Raw genomic sequence first — 13,279 nt, 5'->3', positions numbered from 1 at the left:
CCCCGTCATTTGGCGCTTCGGGGTGTGGGGCGGGTTGGCTCTGGGTGGGATGTGCCTTTCCCCCGGTTTGATAAAAGCAAACGGGGGTTTGCACGCTGGGTCCCCCTAACATAAGAAGGACGTGGATCTGTTGGAGCGGGGCCGGAGAAGGACGTGAAGATGGTCAGAGGGCTGGAGCACTTCTGCTGTGAGGAGAGGCTGAGAGAGTTGGGGTTGTTCAGCCTGGAGAAGAGAAGGCTCCAGGGGGATCTTATAGCCTCTTCCAGTACCTAAAGGGGCTCTAGAAAAGCTGGGGAGGGACTCTTGATCAGGGACTACAGCCATACGATGAGGGGGAATGGTTTTAAACTGAAAGGGGAGATTTAGATTAGATATTGGGAAGGAGTTCTTTCTTGAATTGAGGGTGGTGAGGCACTGGCCCAGGTTGCCCAGAGAAGCTGTGGCTGCCCCATCCCTGGAGGTGTTCAAGGCCAGGTTGGATGGGGCTTTGAGCAACCTGGTCTGTTGTGAGATGTCCCTGCCCATGGCAGGGGCAGTGGAACTAGATAATCTTTAAGGTCCCTTCCAACCCAAACCATTCTATGATTCTGTGAGTCGGTTGAGTTTTGTGGGTGCAGTGCGAGACAGTGAGGTAAGACCGGGGTTTTGGGGTAAGCACCCTTTAGGTATCCAAAAATAAAGCTGTGTGTGGTGAAGCACAACAGACATGAGGGAAAGTGGGTAGCAAAACCTGTCTGAGCCTCACCTCTATAGATGTTTACCCAGGTGGGTAAACTGGCTCAAACCAGTTGGTTGGTTAAACTGGTCCAGTTTTGCAGTAGGACATGGTCTTAGAGTGGCTCCTGGCCTCACCTGTGGCCTGGACCTAGCTGATTTCTGCAGTGATCTTGAGCCAGTGGTTCTTGTTCCTCCTGCTGCATCATTGCTACCTGCAAAGTGAGGAGTGCGAATCAGTGCAGCCAGCGGAGGGGCTAATTAGTGCTTTTTAGATAATTGTTTCCAGGAATAAGGTGGCTGAATGGTCCCACTGGCTCTGGGTACCATGCTGGGATGCTCTGCTCCTGTTTTAGTACCTCAAATAATTCCTGGTATTAAAACAATCCACTGGCTGTCAGGGCAGGACCTCTGAGCTCAGCTGTCCCATGCAGTCTGCATGGTGGAAAACCACCAACGAAGCCCCAGAGCTTTCACCCACCCATTCCTTGACTGAATGAGTATGGATCCGGTGCTATGGCTGTTGGAGCAGCTGGTGCCACCTGAGTGGCCAAGGGCTGCTTGCGGACATCGAGGTGCTGAGTGTTTGCCTGCTCTCAGATAATGTTAAACTTTGTTGTGTTACTGTAGTTGGTCTGGGTTTTCAGAAAGTGTCTCAAAACTTAGAAGGTGGGAGTTGCAGCCTTACAGTGAACCTGTTAAAAATAGGGAATGGGATTATAATCCTAATCCAGGAGACCTTTCTTGGGGCCCCAGAGAAACTGTCCTTTAATCTTCTTTTCTACTTTACCTTCTCTTTAAAGCCTATCTGCTAATCAGTATTAATTTTGTTTTAACTCTTGTGATGTCTGTCCTTTGCTATACTGGTTGTGTTGCCACCTCCCAGGTGAAACCCAGGGCAAGTTTAACAGGCAGGAGCAGACCGAGAAATGTTCCTCACCCTAGTGACAATCATCTCCTGTGTCCTCCTTCGGTGACCACCTTGTCTTTTTGCAGCCCACTGGGGTCTACGTGGCTGTTTGTCCTTAGTCCCAAGCGTGGCACCTCCCCACATATGAGGATCTTTATTAAATAGCCATGCTGTTCTGTTGCCAATCGACTCCAGCCCGCTGTGGTTTTGGTGATCCGTGGTGGTTAGGCTGGATCCAAAACTGTTATAGGAGTAACATGCTGGAGGAGAGAGATGCTCTGTGCTGGATATTTGCAGATTGGCTGCTCTGAAAACGCCAAAATCTGAGCAAAAGGGAAAAAAATTGAGCTTCTGCTCAAAATAAATATGGGCTTGTAATGTTAGTGCTGCAAATGGCTTGAAAATGCAATCTGCAGATGCTTTACTGGGCTGGGAACCAAACAGGAGATTTAAAAAGCCCCGTATCCACCAGATCTAGTTTCTTAGGCTTTTTTGGTGCTTTACTTGTGGTTTTTGAGGGCTTCGGGTTGCCAGAGGGAGAGGAGCTGTGTTTGACAGGGCTGGGGGAGCGGAGAAGCTCGGTGAGGGCAGTAATATCAGTGTGCAGACTGGCTCGTCGCTAGGAACGATTCCTCTGGGTCTGGGCGCATTTTTAGTCAAATCTGCTGGTGGAGGAGACGGCACCTGCTCCCACATCTACGCTGCTCACATCTCGAGGCAGAGATCATCTCCTCCGGTCGCTCTCCAACAATGTGTTCGTCCTTTGCCTCTACGACCCCCAAAATCCTGCACCGTACTGAGTGGAGGGCACCTTCCAAAAATGCTCTGTGGGAGCTGTTTTTGCACTGTGCTGGCACAGATTCCCTGTTTGCTAGCCAGGTGTTTGCCGTCTGCCGCCCACAAGGGCCCAGCCCCTTCATCTGGCAGTGGAAGTGGCTTTTTTTCCCCTCTAAATTACGTCTTGTTTTCCTCTGCAGATCTCCAGCAAAAGAGAAGGGATACATTTGGAGGGAGGCAAGAGGAAGCACCTGCGAGTCTATTGGTGTATTTTTAGCCCGTTTCCCAAAGAAGTGAGACCTGTGATCTCAACCTGTGTGTCTTTTCTCACTTTAGTTTTGAAAATTTTTGAGGGGATGGGGGGAGAAGTGAGTAAGGTAAAGGAGAATGTCTCCATCTTCCCCTCACACCCCACCAGTGCTCTTTCAGGCAGAAAAGCACCACCAGCGCCAGGGTGGAACAGACCCTGCAAGATCCCACCATGGAAGTGCCAGGCCATGCTGTTAGGAGGTTTGGGTTTGCATCCTTGTGGGCAGGAGGAGTTTCCCTGTTGCCTTGGTGGAGGATAAGTAGCCTAATTGTTGACCTGAGGCAAAGCAGTGGCCGGAGGTAAGAGCCTTGCAGATTTCAGTCCAAAAGAAGAGGTGCGTTGTCTGCAGAAGGTGAAATCCTGGCTAAACCCAAGACTTGAGTGATTTTCTGGAAGAGTTACCTTAAGCACACAACTGTTGGGTGTGTAATGTGAGCACAGCAGCTTTATAGCCTGGGTTTTATGCCTGATGTACATCGATGTCATCAAAGAACCCATCCATTCTTGGTGTCTGTGGGCACTACCACTTGATCACCAGCTAAAGACGTGCTACATTTGAGAAGGAGGGTGGGCTGGAGACCTCCCGCGTCCCTCTCCAACCTGAACAAGCCGGCAGTTTCACCCAGGAGCTACCACACCTCCCTCTGACCCACAGATAGCAGCTCTTTTCCGTGTGCATTTACGTTGGTGACTGCAGGGAATGTGTGATCTGTGAGTTTACGTGCAGAGACAGGATGGTTTTCCTCTGCCGAAGTGCCAGGCTGGCACGTACCGGCACCCGTCAGCCCGTGAGCAGTGTTTGCAGCTTTACCAGCTAGAAGAGCAGGGAGCGGAGAAGAAACCACGAAAGAAGATTAAATACCAACGAGCGGTTTTCATTGGCCATCTTAAAATTGCAGCTTGGTAATTAAGGCTTTAGGCAGCTCACAAATAGCCCAGCTTTCTGCCGACTCGCTTGTATTGTGAGCCAGTGGCTGCTGCGAGGAGCTGGACTGTATACTTTGGCTGAAAGGGAGTAAGAGCAAAAGGTAAGGATGCGTTGGAGCCTGCTTCCAGCCAGCGGTCTCCCTATTCCTCTTACCCCTTCCCAGTTTCTCTGGGGTTGAATGCAGTGATCGTAAGTGATTTGGGCAGCTTTAAATTTCCCTTTTCCTATCGATGCCTGCTAAATTAAATTTTGAGGGAGGGAGAGAGAAAAGCTCTTTTCCTTCTAGCTGAGATGTGAGCGTCCTGGCTGGGCTCTGCAAGCAGGGACTGAGACTTGTGCATCTGGAGCAGTTCTTGTTGGCGCAGCCAGATGACAGTGGAGGGAAAGCCGTGAGAAGCCTGGAAAGAGTCCGTGCTGGCATCCAAATGTCACATCTGAGGGTTTTGGGTCGTGGCTGAGGAAGCCGGCGTGTTATGAAGGAGCATCATTTGGGAGCAGCCGTGTTGTGAAGTGTGCTGGGATGACTGGAGGGTGATGAACTTTGTGTAACTCCTCATTCTCTTCTGGAGTGTTCCACAAGCAATGGTCAGGGCTCAGCCGTTTTATTTATGTGGGTGAGAGGAACTGGCAGGGGCAGAAGAGAGGGAGAGGCTTTGGACAACACGGTAAGGGCCCCTTTGCTTTCTTGCTGCAAGTACTGAATAGCATTTTGCTGGTGAGGAGGTGCAGGAGGGTGTGCTTTCGTCTTTCAGTATCAAACCTTTAGGCAAAACCTGTGATATTTGGAAATTATCAAGGGATAAGGGAAAGGTAGGAGAGTTCCCCAAAATGACTTCCTAGAATTTGTTCTGCCCCATGTTTTTTCGGATGATGGAGCCTAATCTGGCAGTGTGGCCCTGCACATACAGTGGGACTGGTCCTCTGAGCTGCCCGGAGAATGGCTGATGTGGTAGGTCTCTGGGGTTGCGGCTCCTGGAGGACATGAACAGCAAAAAAAAACCCACCAAAAAAACAAAACCAGTTCCCGTTTGGATGATTATCGAACATGGGTGTTTTTACGATCACGTTAGCTGCTGCTAACATCTACTTAGACTTTGTTTATTAATACCCTGTCCTTTTGTGCAGGTTTGGGTGAACTCTGGTCAGACAAGTACGAAGCATCCTTAGGGAACAAAGGGGAAACTCGTATAACTCGCTAGCTGTAGTGCTGCCTGATAGGTATCTTCGTGGTTGCAGAGCTGTGCAGGAGGGATTTAGGGATGAGAAGGTATCCAGCTCACGTGGGCTGGGGTCAGGGAGGCAGCCCGGCTAGATTAGCCTGCTGCATGATCCACGGCTGATTTTGGAAGAGACAGCATTTGGCTTAAGGCTGTTTCAAAAGTGATTTGTAAGGTCAGGGTGACATTGCTATGATCTAATTTAAAATGGAAAGGCATTATACTGTCTGTTGGCAGATTGCTCCTGAGGCCACACCCAGCCGATGAGGTTAAAAAAAAAAAGGCATTTCCAGGGGCTTTACTGCTTGCAGAAAGTTATTGTTTTTAAATAGGGAAACCAGGCCTGTTTGATTTGTCCCACTCTTGGTGTCACCTCTGGTTTAGAAGCTGCTGAATTGCTCTTGATGGATGAGGGTCCCCCTGCACTGTTGTACAGGATTTTCTTCGTTATTCACACATTGGTAATTAACCTTTCTTCCTCCCTAGAGAGGCAGGCACATGTAAACATCCAGTTTTTTTCTTTCTGGCTGAAGAAACAACTGCAGAAAGGTCTGTGTGGCCGCAGGCTGCCTTTTTTTTCTAGCAGGAACCAAACTTCTCTCTTGCCATGAGACACCTTCAGCTGGAGTGAGTGCTCCAGGAAGTACAGAAATAAATCCCAAAGCGTGTTCGTGTCCCAGATCACACCTGGGTTCAGACCACTGTTGCAAGGCTTTGGCGTTTAGTGGTGGAGAACACATTGGGCTTCTGGGTCTAAGCTTTGGTGCATTGTCTGTTTATGGTAAAGGCTTTGTATGTGGATATTTATCCCAGGACTGATCTGAAACATTTAACTGTCCATCATAGGCTCGTAGTTTGTAGTTGTTTGGATCTAAATGGGCAACATAAGAGGTGTGGCAATCTCCTGGGCATCCCATCCCTCATTCAGAGCTGCATATGTGTAATGCTGGCTGATTTCTGCTCTTTTTTCTTGCCAACATCTCCTGCAAATGCTCCTTGAGGCCTGTCCCCACGAGAGGGAAGTGGCTGTTACTGCTGTACTTCTATCAGTAAGGACAAGTATTAAGCTGGCATTGCTCAGTGGGTGTGGATGTCCCATAATGTTTTCAGTTGCCACCAGGCACAGACAGCATTTTCCTCCTGTTAAAGAAAGTCTTCCCTAGGATTTGGGTCCCGGGGGGGGACCCAGCCCTGGTGACAGAGAACAGAGCTAGGACAGAGCAGGCTTGAATTATCCCAGTTTAGTGGCAGATGGAGCCGTTTCTTCCTCCTTTGGGTTATGTCTTATGAGTTTAACCTCAGTCCCTCAAGAACAAGTGTTCATGCTGCAGTGATATACGTCCTTTATTTGTCCGAGGTATTTGTTCCCCAGGTAAGAACTGGGGCCAACAGCAAAGCAAGGTGAAGCTCTCCTGCTGCATTGCTGGTTGCTTCCACTGTCTGCTTTCCAAAATTATATTCGAGTCTTCAGGGCTCCCAGCCCAGACCTTCTGCAGTAGTTCAGAGGTGGCACCTCCCACTGTCTGCAGCCAGTTTGTTAATTTAATAGTTATTTGAATTTCCCTAGTATTTCCTGCACTCTCAGTTACTTCCTGTCAGCTCTAGGCTTGTGATTTCTCATCATTTCAGATTTGCCTGCAGAAACTTGTATTCGAGGGTAAAGCATAGATGCCGTTCTGTGGGACCGAGCACCCCTGGCAATCCATAGCTGTGTTTTTTTTCGGGTGTGTTTCTAACCAGACCTGTATTTTTCTGTCTCTCTAGTCATGCAGGGACCGAGACCAGTGGTCCTGAGTGGTCCGTCGGGTGCAGGGAAGAGCACTTTGTTAAAGAAACTGCTTAAAGATTATGAGAACATCTTCGGCTTCAGCGTCTCCCGTGAGTATCCGTATGTCTCTGGGGAAGGGCAGTGGAGGAGTTCAGGGCTGCCTGCCCAGAGCCTGCTTCTGTAGCTGTATTCATGCCCCAAATAATGGGCTTCCATGGCTTGCCTGTGTCCTAGTCTGTCTGTGGGCTCTTTGGGCTGTTTAAAATAAGTCATGACACCTTTTAGTACAGGTATTGAGTGGCAAGTCTAAGATTTGTCTGAAATAGCAATAGCACTGTTTCCAGGTCTGGTGAATCCCCATACCTCCAAACAAAGCTCAGAGAGGCAATGAGATTTTTCCGAGTGATTCTTGACTCTGAAAGTAACAAAATCCCTCCCCCACATCTGCTTCAAAAGCCAATTCTTTCCATCCACCTGTGTTCCCACTGACAGGGAACTGACAGGGATTTTAACAGCCATGGGGCTGCACACCAAAGTCTCAGATGTAATATGAGACAGTTTTGTGAAGCCCATCTCATTACTGGGTCAGTCAGTGAAGCAGTTTGCTCCATAACCTGCGTCGTTCCTCCTCCTGCCGTTATCCTGGTGGTTTGTTGACTTTTTCTATGTTGGTCACTAAGTTCTGGCCACGGGTTTTTTTTCTTCTACCTGGGATGGTTCTCTGTAATGTGAAAATAACCCCTGGCCGGCCGGCTCGGTCCACTCATGCCTGCCTGCAGGCTGCAGGCAGTGCTGAAGTCCTGCGTCCGCAACGGAGTAAGTGCAGGGAGTTTTCTTCAGGCAGCTTGCCTGTTGCAATACTAATTTTGTTTCCTTTTTCTTGAGTGACACCTGAAAAGTTACCCTCAGAGTCTGGGCTGTGTCCACAGCTCATTCACCTGATTTGCCCTGGAGCTCTGCAAGGTGTTTTTAAGTACGTTACCAAAATTTGTTTTACTATCCTAACGCTTTGGATACCGCAGGTGAAATCCTTGCTTTGAGATCTGTATTCGTTCTACCATGAAAGGGCAAATACTGGATGTTTAAAAATTTAATGTTACTGGAGATGAAAAAAAAAAACTTAATTATCTTTCCTCTGTGTGTTTCATCCTATGCTTTTGATTCAACTGAATCTCTCATCTCACTCCAAATTAAATCTTACGGTTTTCCCCAGGGTTGCCTCTTGATAGATATTTTTTTTCCAAAAGTCTCCATAGGCCACTTAGACCTTGGCAACTGGCGCTTTATAAAAACTTACAGGTGATCAGAGCCTGTTTGCATTAGGTTAACTCCTGCCGGTCCTAAATATAATAATTGGCATTACCCTCCATGGTGACCATCGGCTCCTTTTTGGTTTGCAGAGCATGTCCTTAAAATAATACTAGTTTGAACAACTTCCAACAGGGTTCAAAGGCTGTCTGATTTATTCACCGACCTCATGCGGGAGTTTGCCCTTATTCATTAAATCTGGCTATTTTAAGCACCTATGTAGGTGCTGCGTGATCTTTTAAAATGAAGATAACTCCGCGAAGTAGGGCGCTGCTAATTCCCCTTAACCGAGGCAGAGGTCCGAATAGCGTCTCTAGGATTACACAAGAAGGCTGTAGCAGAGATAAAAACTAAGCCCAGCCTGGTAAGTCCCACGCTGACCGCTCAGCCCCTAACAGTCTTAATTGATTGTTTTCAGATTATCTAGGATGCTTCGATTAAAGGCCAATCCTGCATGTCGTTGTGTGTTGCGCTAGCTGATTCCAGAAGCTTTGATCATTTTAAACAGAGGATCAGCTTACTACGTGATTGGGTTAATCTGCTGTGCGCGTGCTTTTATTTCTTCGATACTATTACTTCCTTGTGTGATCTACACAATCTACAAGGCTGGTTTTTGCTTACAGATACCACAAGGCAGCCAAGACCCGGAGAAGTAAATGGCAAAGGTGAGTGTGTTGGAGTTGGGTCTGTCTCATCAGACTGGGGAAACAATTTCTCTGAAAAATTCTAAGTTTTTATGTGAAGTGCATGCATGAATCCCCACTAGCAGATAAGTTCTCCCTCCATTTATGTTTATAGGGTGCATTTCCCTAGGCAGGAGGAGCAGGCATTCAGTAATGATATATTTGAGTGTGTGTGCGTATGTATACACACACAGTTCTTGACCTCAGTGGCAGTGAGACCGTAGCCATTTACTGCTCTTCTGCAGTATGTGCCATGCGTCGGAGGGAAGATAATGAAGAGGGCTGGACTTGGCAGAACAAACCCAAAATTTAATTAAGCGGTCAAATGTTAACAGAGGCAGAGCGTGTGCTGGCAGTTTTCTTCTCTAGACACCATCTCTGTGACTCGCTGGCTGAGGTTTTCAAAGCGGGGCTCTCAGTTTTAGTGCCCTGGTCCATACTTGGGCATTGAGTGGCTTGGTTTGCCGAAGGGCCAGGTAGCTCTGGTGAGGTACCTCAGCTGCATGCTGCTTTGGGAAATGCAACTGCTTAATGAGATACCTTTATCTGTACTAATAGCTTGTGTGCAGCTGGCCAGCTGCTTTTCTGTTTTCTGGTTTGTTTGCATATTTCAGAAAGAATCAAATGAGGTTTGCGCTTAACTTCCAACAGCAGTTTTCATTCTGAAGTGAAAGGGAGGAACTTTAACAAAAGATAGAGAAACATTCCTTTTTAGTTTGTTTGGTTTTGATGTTCCCTTTTATCTCCCTCTCTCTCTCGTCCCATTCTAGTCTTTAATAATAAATGTTTTCAAATTAAGGGCCTTGGCAGTCCTGCTGTGATGTGTTCTACACCTGCGGGGAACAGGGGGGAGTTTCCCACTGCATAAGAAAAGGGAAAGGGTATGAAAGAGGGGTACAGCAGCATGTCTGGCCACACAGAAAGCTCCAAAACATTTTGAGCAGGTGTCTGGGCAATTGGTGTGGAGAGGGGATGCTGTATACAGTAATTAGAAAGTAGATAATTGTAGTCTGCCAGCGTTGTCCAAAGCAGATTTTAAGGTGCTTCTCCCCTAAACACTTACGGGTGTCGTTTTGACCATGAACTTTACCTTCAAAGCTATTAATTTCTGGGTATTTTTCCTGTTTTCTCTCTCTAGATTACCACTTTGTGACCAGAGAGGAAATGCAGAAAGAAATCGATGCTGGTGAATTCATCGAGCACGCAGAGTTCTCTGGAAATATGTACGGGACGAGGTATGCAGTTCAGACTCTGTTTCTGCTCAACCCAGGTGGTGCCGGGAGCTGAGGTGATGGTGAAGGCAAAGATATTTTAACTTAGTGACACCGGTTTCCTCCAAACAAGTGGATTCTTGCCATAAGCAAAGCCTTTCATTTTGATAGCGGGGTCCTTGTCAGCTTTATTAAGATGGCAAAATTAACTCTTGCAGAGAGTTAGCTCATCACAATTAAATCATCGTTGTGCTGTGAGATTCTCTCTAATCTCCCGTGAGTGAGGGATGCTGAAGTGGTTTGTCTAACACTTTCCTTGCACAGGGGTGATTTTCTCAGGCTATTTATGTGCCTTAATATTTTCCAAGAGCTTGCAGAGAGTAGTGGGCAGAATGGAGACTTATTCTCGTTACCTCTGCCTCACTTAATGGTCTGAATACTATGAATTCAGGAGCAGAAGCGATGATACCTGTACTGGCTGTTGTGAAACAAGTACGCGTGCTGCTTTGGTAAAGTGGCTGCTTATGAATAGATAAATTGCATGGCACCCTTGACTGGGGTTAAAGAGTTAGGGGGATTTTAAAATAGCATTGCCCTGGGCGGTGGAGCGGATGATCAATCAAACATTAAGCTGCAATGTTAATTAGAAGTCAGATATCTTATATAATTATTGTGAGAAAATTGTGGCACTGTAGTAAAGGAGGAAAGTTAAATGTTTCCTCCTGCTAAGGAGGAAAGTTAAATGTTTCCTGAGATATTTAATTAGTTGCATTAAAGAAATTTGCCTGAAACACTTTTCAGGGAGATTTACATTTCTTAAAGAGCTGGATGTGTTTTTTTGAGGAATTTTTGGAGATGGCAAAGTTAAGCTTCTGAGGATGGTTTCCTTATGGGAGGTGCCAACGTAAGGCCCTGGCCTGAACATGCTCTTGGGTGTACAGCTCTGAAGGAACAGCTGGTGATTTTGCGTTTCAGTAACGTGGCTGTTTTAATGTGACGTGCACAGGCGTCACTGCTGTCACCGCAGCTAAGGGCAGCCTCGCGGGGGTCTGGCCGTGCTCCCTCTGAGGCTGATGGCGAAGCACAATCCCCTGCCCTGGCCTTGATGCTTCCAACGTCACTGGTTTGGCAACAGAAGTGAAACCGGACAGCTCATCTTCCAAATAACTCGGCACCAAGGAGAAACTGAGTTCAAGCTCCTTAATCCCTGGTTTCATCCTGCGTAGGACAGGCTTTTTTCCTTCACATGGATCCTGCTTAATCCAGCCGGCCGCAGTGTGGAGGAGACGGCTGTTTTCTGATGCTTGGTACGTAGGTGATTTTGGTGCCTTTTCCTCAGGGTGGGTGCTGAGAAGACATCTCTCCTCAGCCAATTTCCTTGAAATTTGCAGGAATTTGATGCCTTAACCAAATCAAATGATGTCTTTGGGTTTGTTTCTGAGGTGCTTTTCTCCCTGGCCCTCGCTTTCATCTTTGGTCCTGTCTGCATATTCACGCTGCCTGTGTTCTGCCTGTGGTGGGCACGCAGGGTCGGAGGCTGAAATTAACCCAAACTATCTCAAGCAATAAAGACCAGTTTGCAAACCGAATAAATACAGAAACTCTCCAAGCCTGTCTTTCCTCTACGGGTGCCTAAGGATGTTTCTAATCAGATGTGTGATAAAATGGAAAGAGTCCCTCATGCTTATCAGAATAGTTGACATTTTCATCAATCCTTTCTGCTCCCTAAATCTCATCAGCTAATAATAATGAATAGCTAAAATTAATTGCTTAATTTAAGAGCCCTGAAAGGGCCCTGTCTGTGGGATAGCACTGAGTCCCACCCACAGAAACTAGAATTTCTTTGAAGCCACCTTAAATTAGAGGCTGAAATCAGAGTGCGGGCAGGGGGTTTCTCTCTTAGGGCTCTGAGAGCTGCTGGCTCTTTATAGATCGGTTGTAGTGAGATTTAGTTGGGACCTGGTGATACCAGATGAAGCCTGCGGCTTTCACAACGCAAACCAAGCCATTTTGGGAAGGTTTTGTGAAATTGCAGTGGATGGTGCTCTCGCTGCTGCCCACCTGGGCAAAGCAGCAAACCTCTGTATTTGTGTAGGGTACAGTGCTGGTCTCGCAGCTTCGTTTCAGCATTCTCCTTCCTGTTGGTGTCTGTGACCTGTGTTGTGGGACTCCCAGGTCAGGAGGAAAGTCAACAGGTACTTCCATCCTCCTGCTGCTGTGTCAGGCTGCTCCGTTGCTCATCTCAGGTCACTGGGGCTTTTCTTGGGCTTTCAGGCTCCCAGAAGTCTTTCCCTGTCTCAGCTCTGCTCCGTATCCTTCCGAGAAGCACTTTCTGGTCCGCACTGCCTCTGTCCTCTCTGGCAGCGTTTGCAGAGAGCTGTTGTGAAGCTGCGGTACCCGTGGCTTCAGGACTCTCCGTCTGTGCCGTCCCATCTTCCTCTGCACACCCTGCCAACAGCAGCGCTGTGGCCACGAGCAGCTGCTGCGGGACACCCATGGGTGCTTTCCCTTCGTGCCAGTGAGGACGCTGTCTTCTCCAGCTGGCACATCCAGGAGCAGGGCTGGTGAGAGCTGTGGGAGGAGGGCTGGGGCTCCCGAATCCTGTTTCGCTGGAGCTGTGACTCTCTTTTTCTCGGGCGTGGGACAACACAGGTGCATTTGTTTAAGGGAGTCTGTTTTCAGTGTGTCTTTGCAGAAGGCATCAGGGAGCAAACCTTGGTGGTGCAGGGTGACGGGATGAGGTCCAAAGAGTTGCCCTGGGTATGGGCAGGGAATCAGGCAAGTTGGAGGCTGGCTGTAGGACAGCGTTTTCTCTTAATCTCTGCTGCCGTTGCGTGACCTTCTGACTTCACGACCTCAAAATCTGCAGTGCCACCTCTTAGTTCCTGGCAGGGCTTCTCTCCGCACTGTCCATTGAGCCACAGAGCCCTGGCTTGAAGGAGAACCTGTCTTTGGCACTGTGAAAATACTGACTGAAAAGTCCCGGAAACTAGTCCAGGTACCTCCAGTGCACCAGGAGAGGGTCTCCTCAAGGGAGAATTGTGGGTGTTCGGGAACAAGCTTGAGGCAATTCCCTGTGGTGGGGAAGAGATACCGTCTTTAATGACATACAAGAGACATAACTTAAAAAATATTTTCTTAATTGTGCATCTTGCGACCCAGGCAGGAGCATCCATCTCCATCAAGCGTCTTTCAGAAGAGCGTATGGGTACGGAAATCAGTGGATCTCTGGAGAAGGAAAGTTCTTGGCGTTTTTACTCTTTGGTGAAGATTGCTCCTGTATTTGTTGAAGGCAGGAGCTTTATGGACTGTTCCTGTGCCACACTGCTCATGGAATAGTCGCACATTATCCATTTCCACACCTTCCATCGTGGTTTTGCCACTCTCTAGCAGGAGCCAGCAGGTTCCCGCTCCACCCAAGGGATGCAGAGGACACTCCGGGAAAGCGAAACT

The 13,279-nt window shown here is 47.9% G+C and overlaps 2 protein-coding genes across 2 annotated transcripts in view; one reads left to right on the top strand and one right to left on the bottom strand.

Moving 5' to 3' along the window:
* LOC104282424 (chromosome unknown open reading frame, human C1orf35) overlaps positions 1-2,900 on the bottom strand; it is an 8,471-nt gene extending 5,571 nt beyond the window's left edge. The window contains exon 1 of the mRNA XM_009880516.1: positions 2,882-2,900. Within this exon, the coding sequence (XP_009878818.1) occupies positions 2,882-2,900 (19 nt within the window). The remainder of the gene's footprint in view (positions 1-2,881) is intronic.
* Positions 2,901-6,622: 3,722 nt separating this feature from the next.
* The window catches only part of GUK1 (guanylate kinase 1), a 9,037-nt gene continuing 2,380 nt past the window's right edge, over positions 6,623-13,279 (top strand). Inside the window, exons 1-3 of the mRNA XM_009880501.1 lie at positions 6,623-6,734; positions 8,556-8,597; positions 9,754-9,850. Of these exons, the coding sequence (XP_009878803.1) occupies positions 6,623-6,734; positions 8,556-8,597; positions 9,754-9,850 (251 nt within the window). The remainder of the gene's footprint in view (positions 6,735-8,555; positions 8,598-9,753; positions 9,851-13,279) is intronic.

This window comes from Charadrius vociferus, unplaced genomic scaffold (genome assembly GCF_000708025.1).
Source record: "Charadrius vociferus isolate BGI_N301 unplaced genomic scaffold, ASM70802v2 scaffold12, whole genome shotgun sequence".
Lineage (NCBI taxonomy): Eukaryota > Metazoa > Chordata > Aves > Charadriiformes > Charadriidae > Charadrius > Charadrius vociferus.
This window is presented reverse-complemented; position numbering and strand designations above follow the sequence as displayed.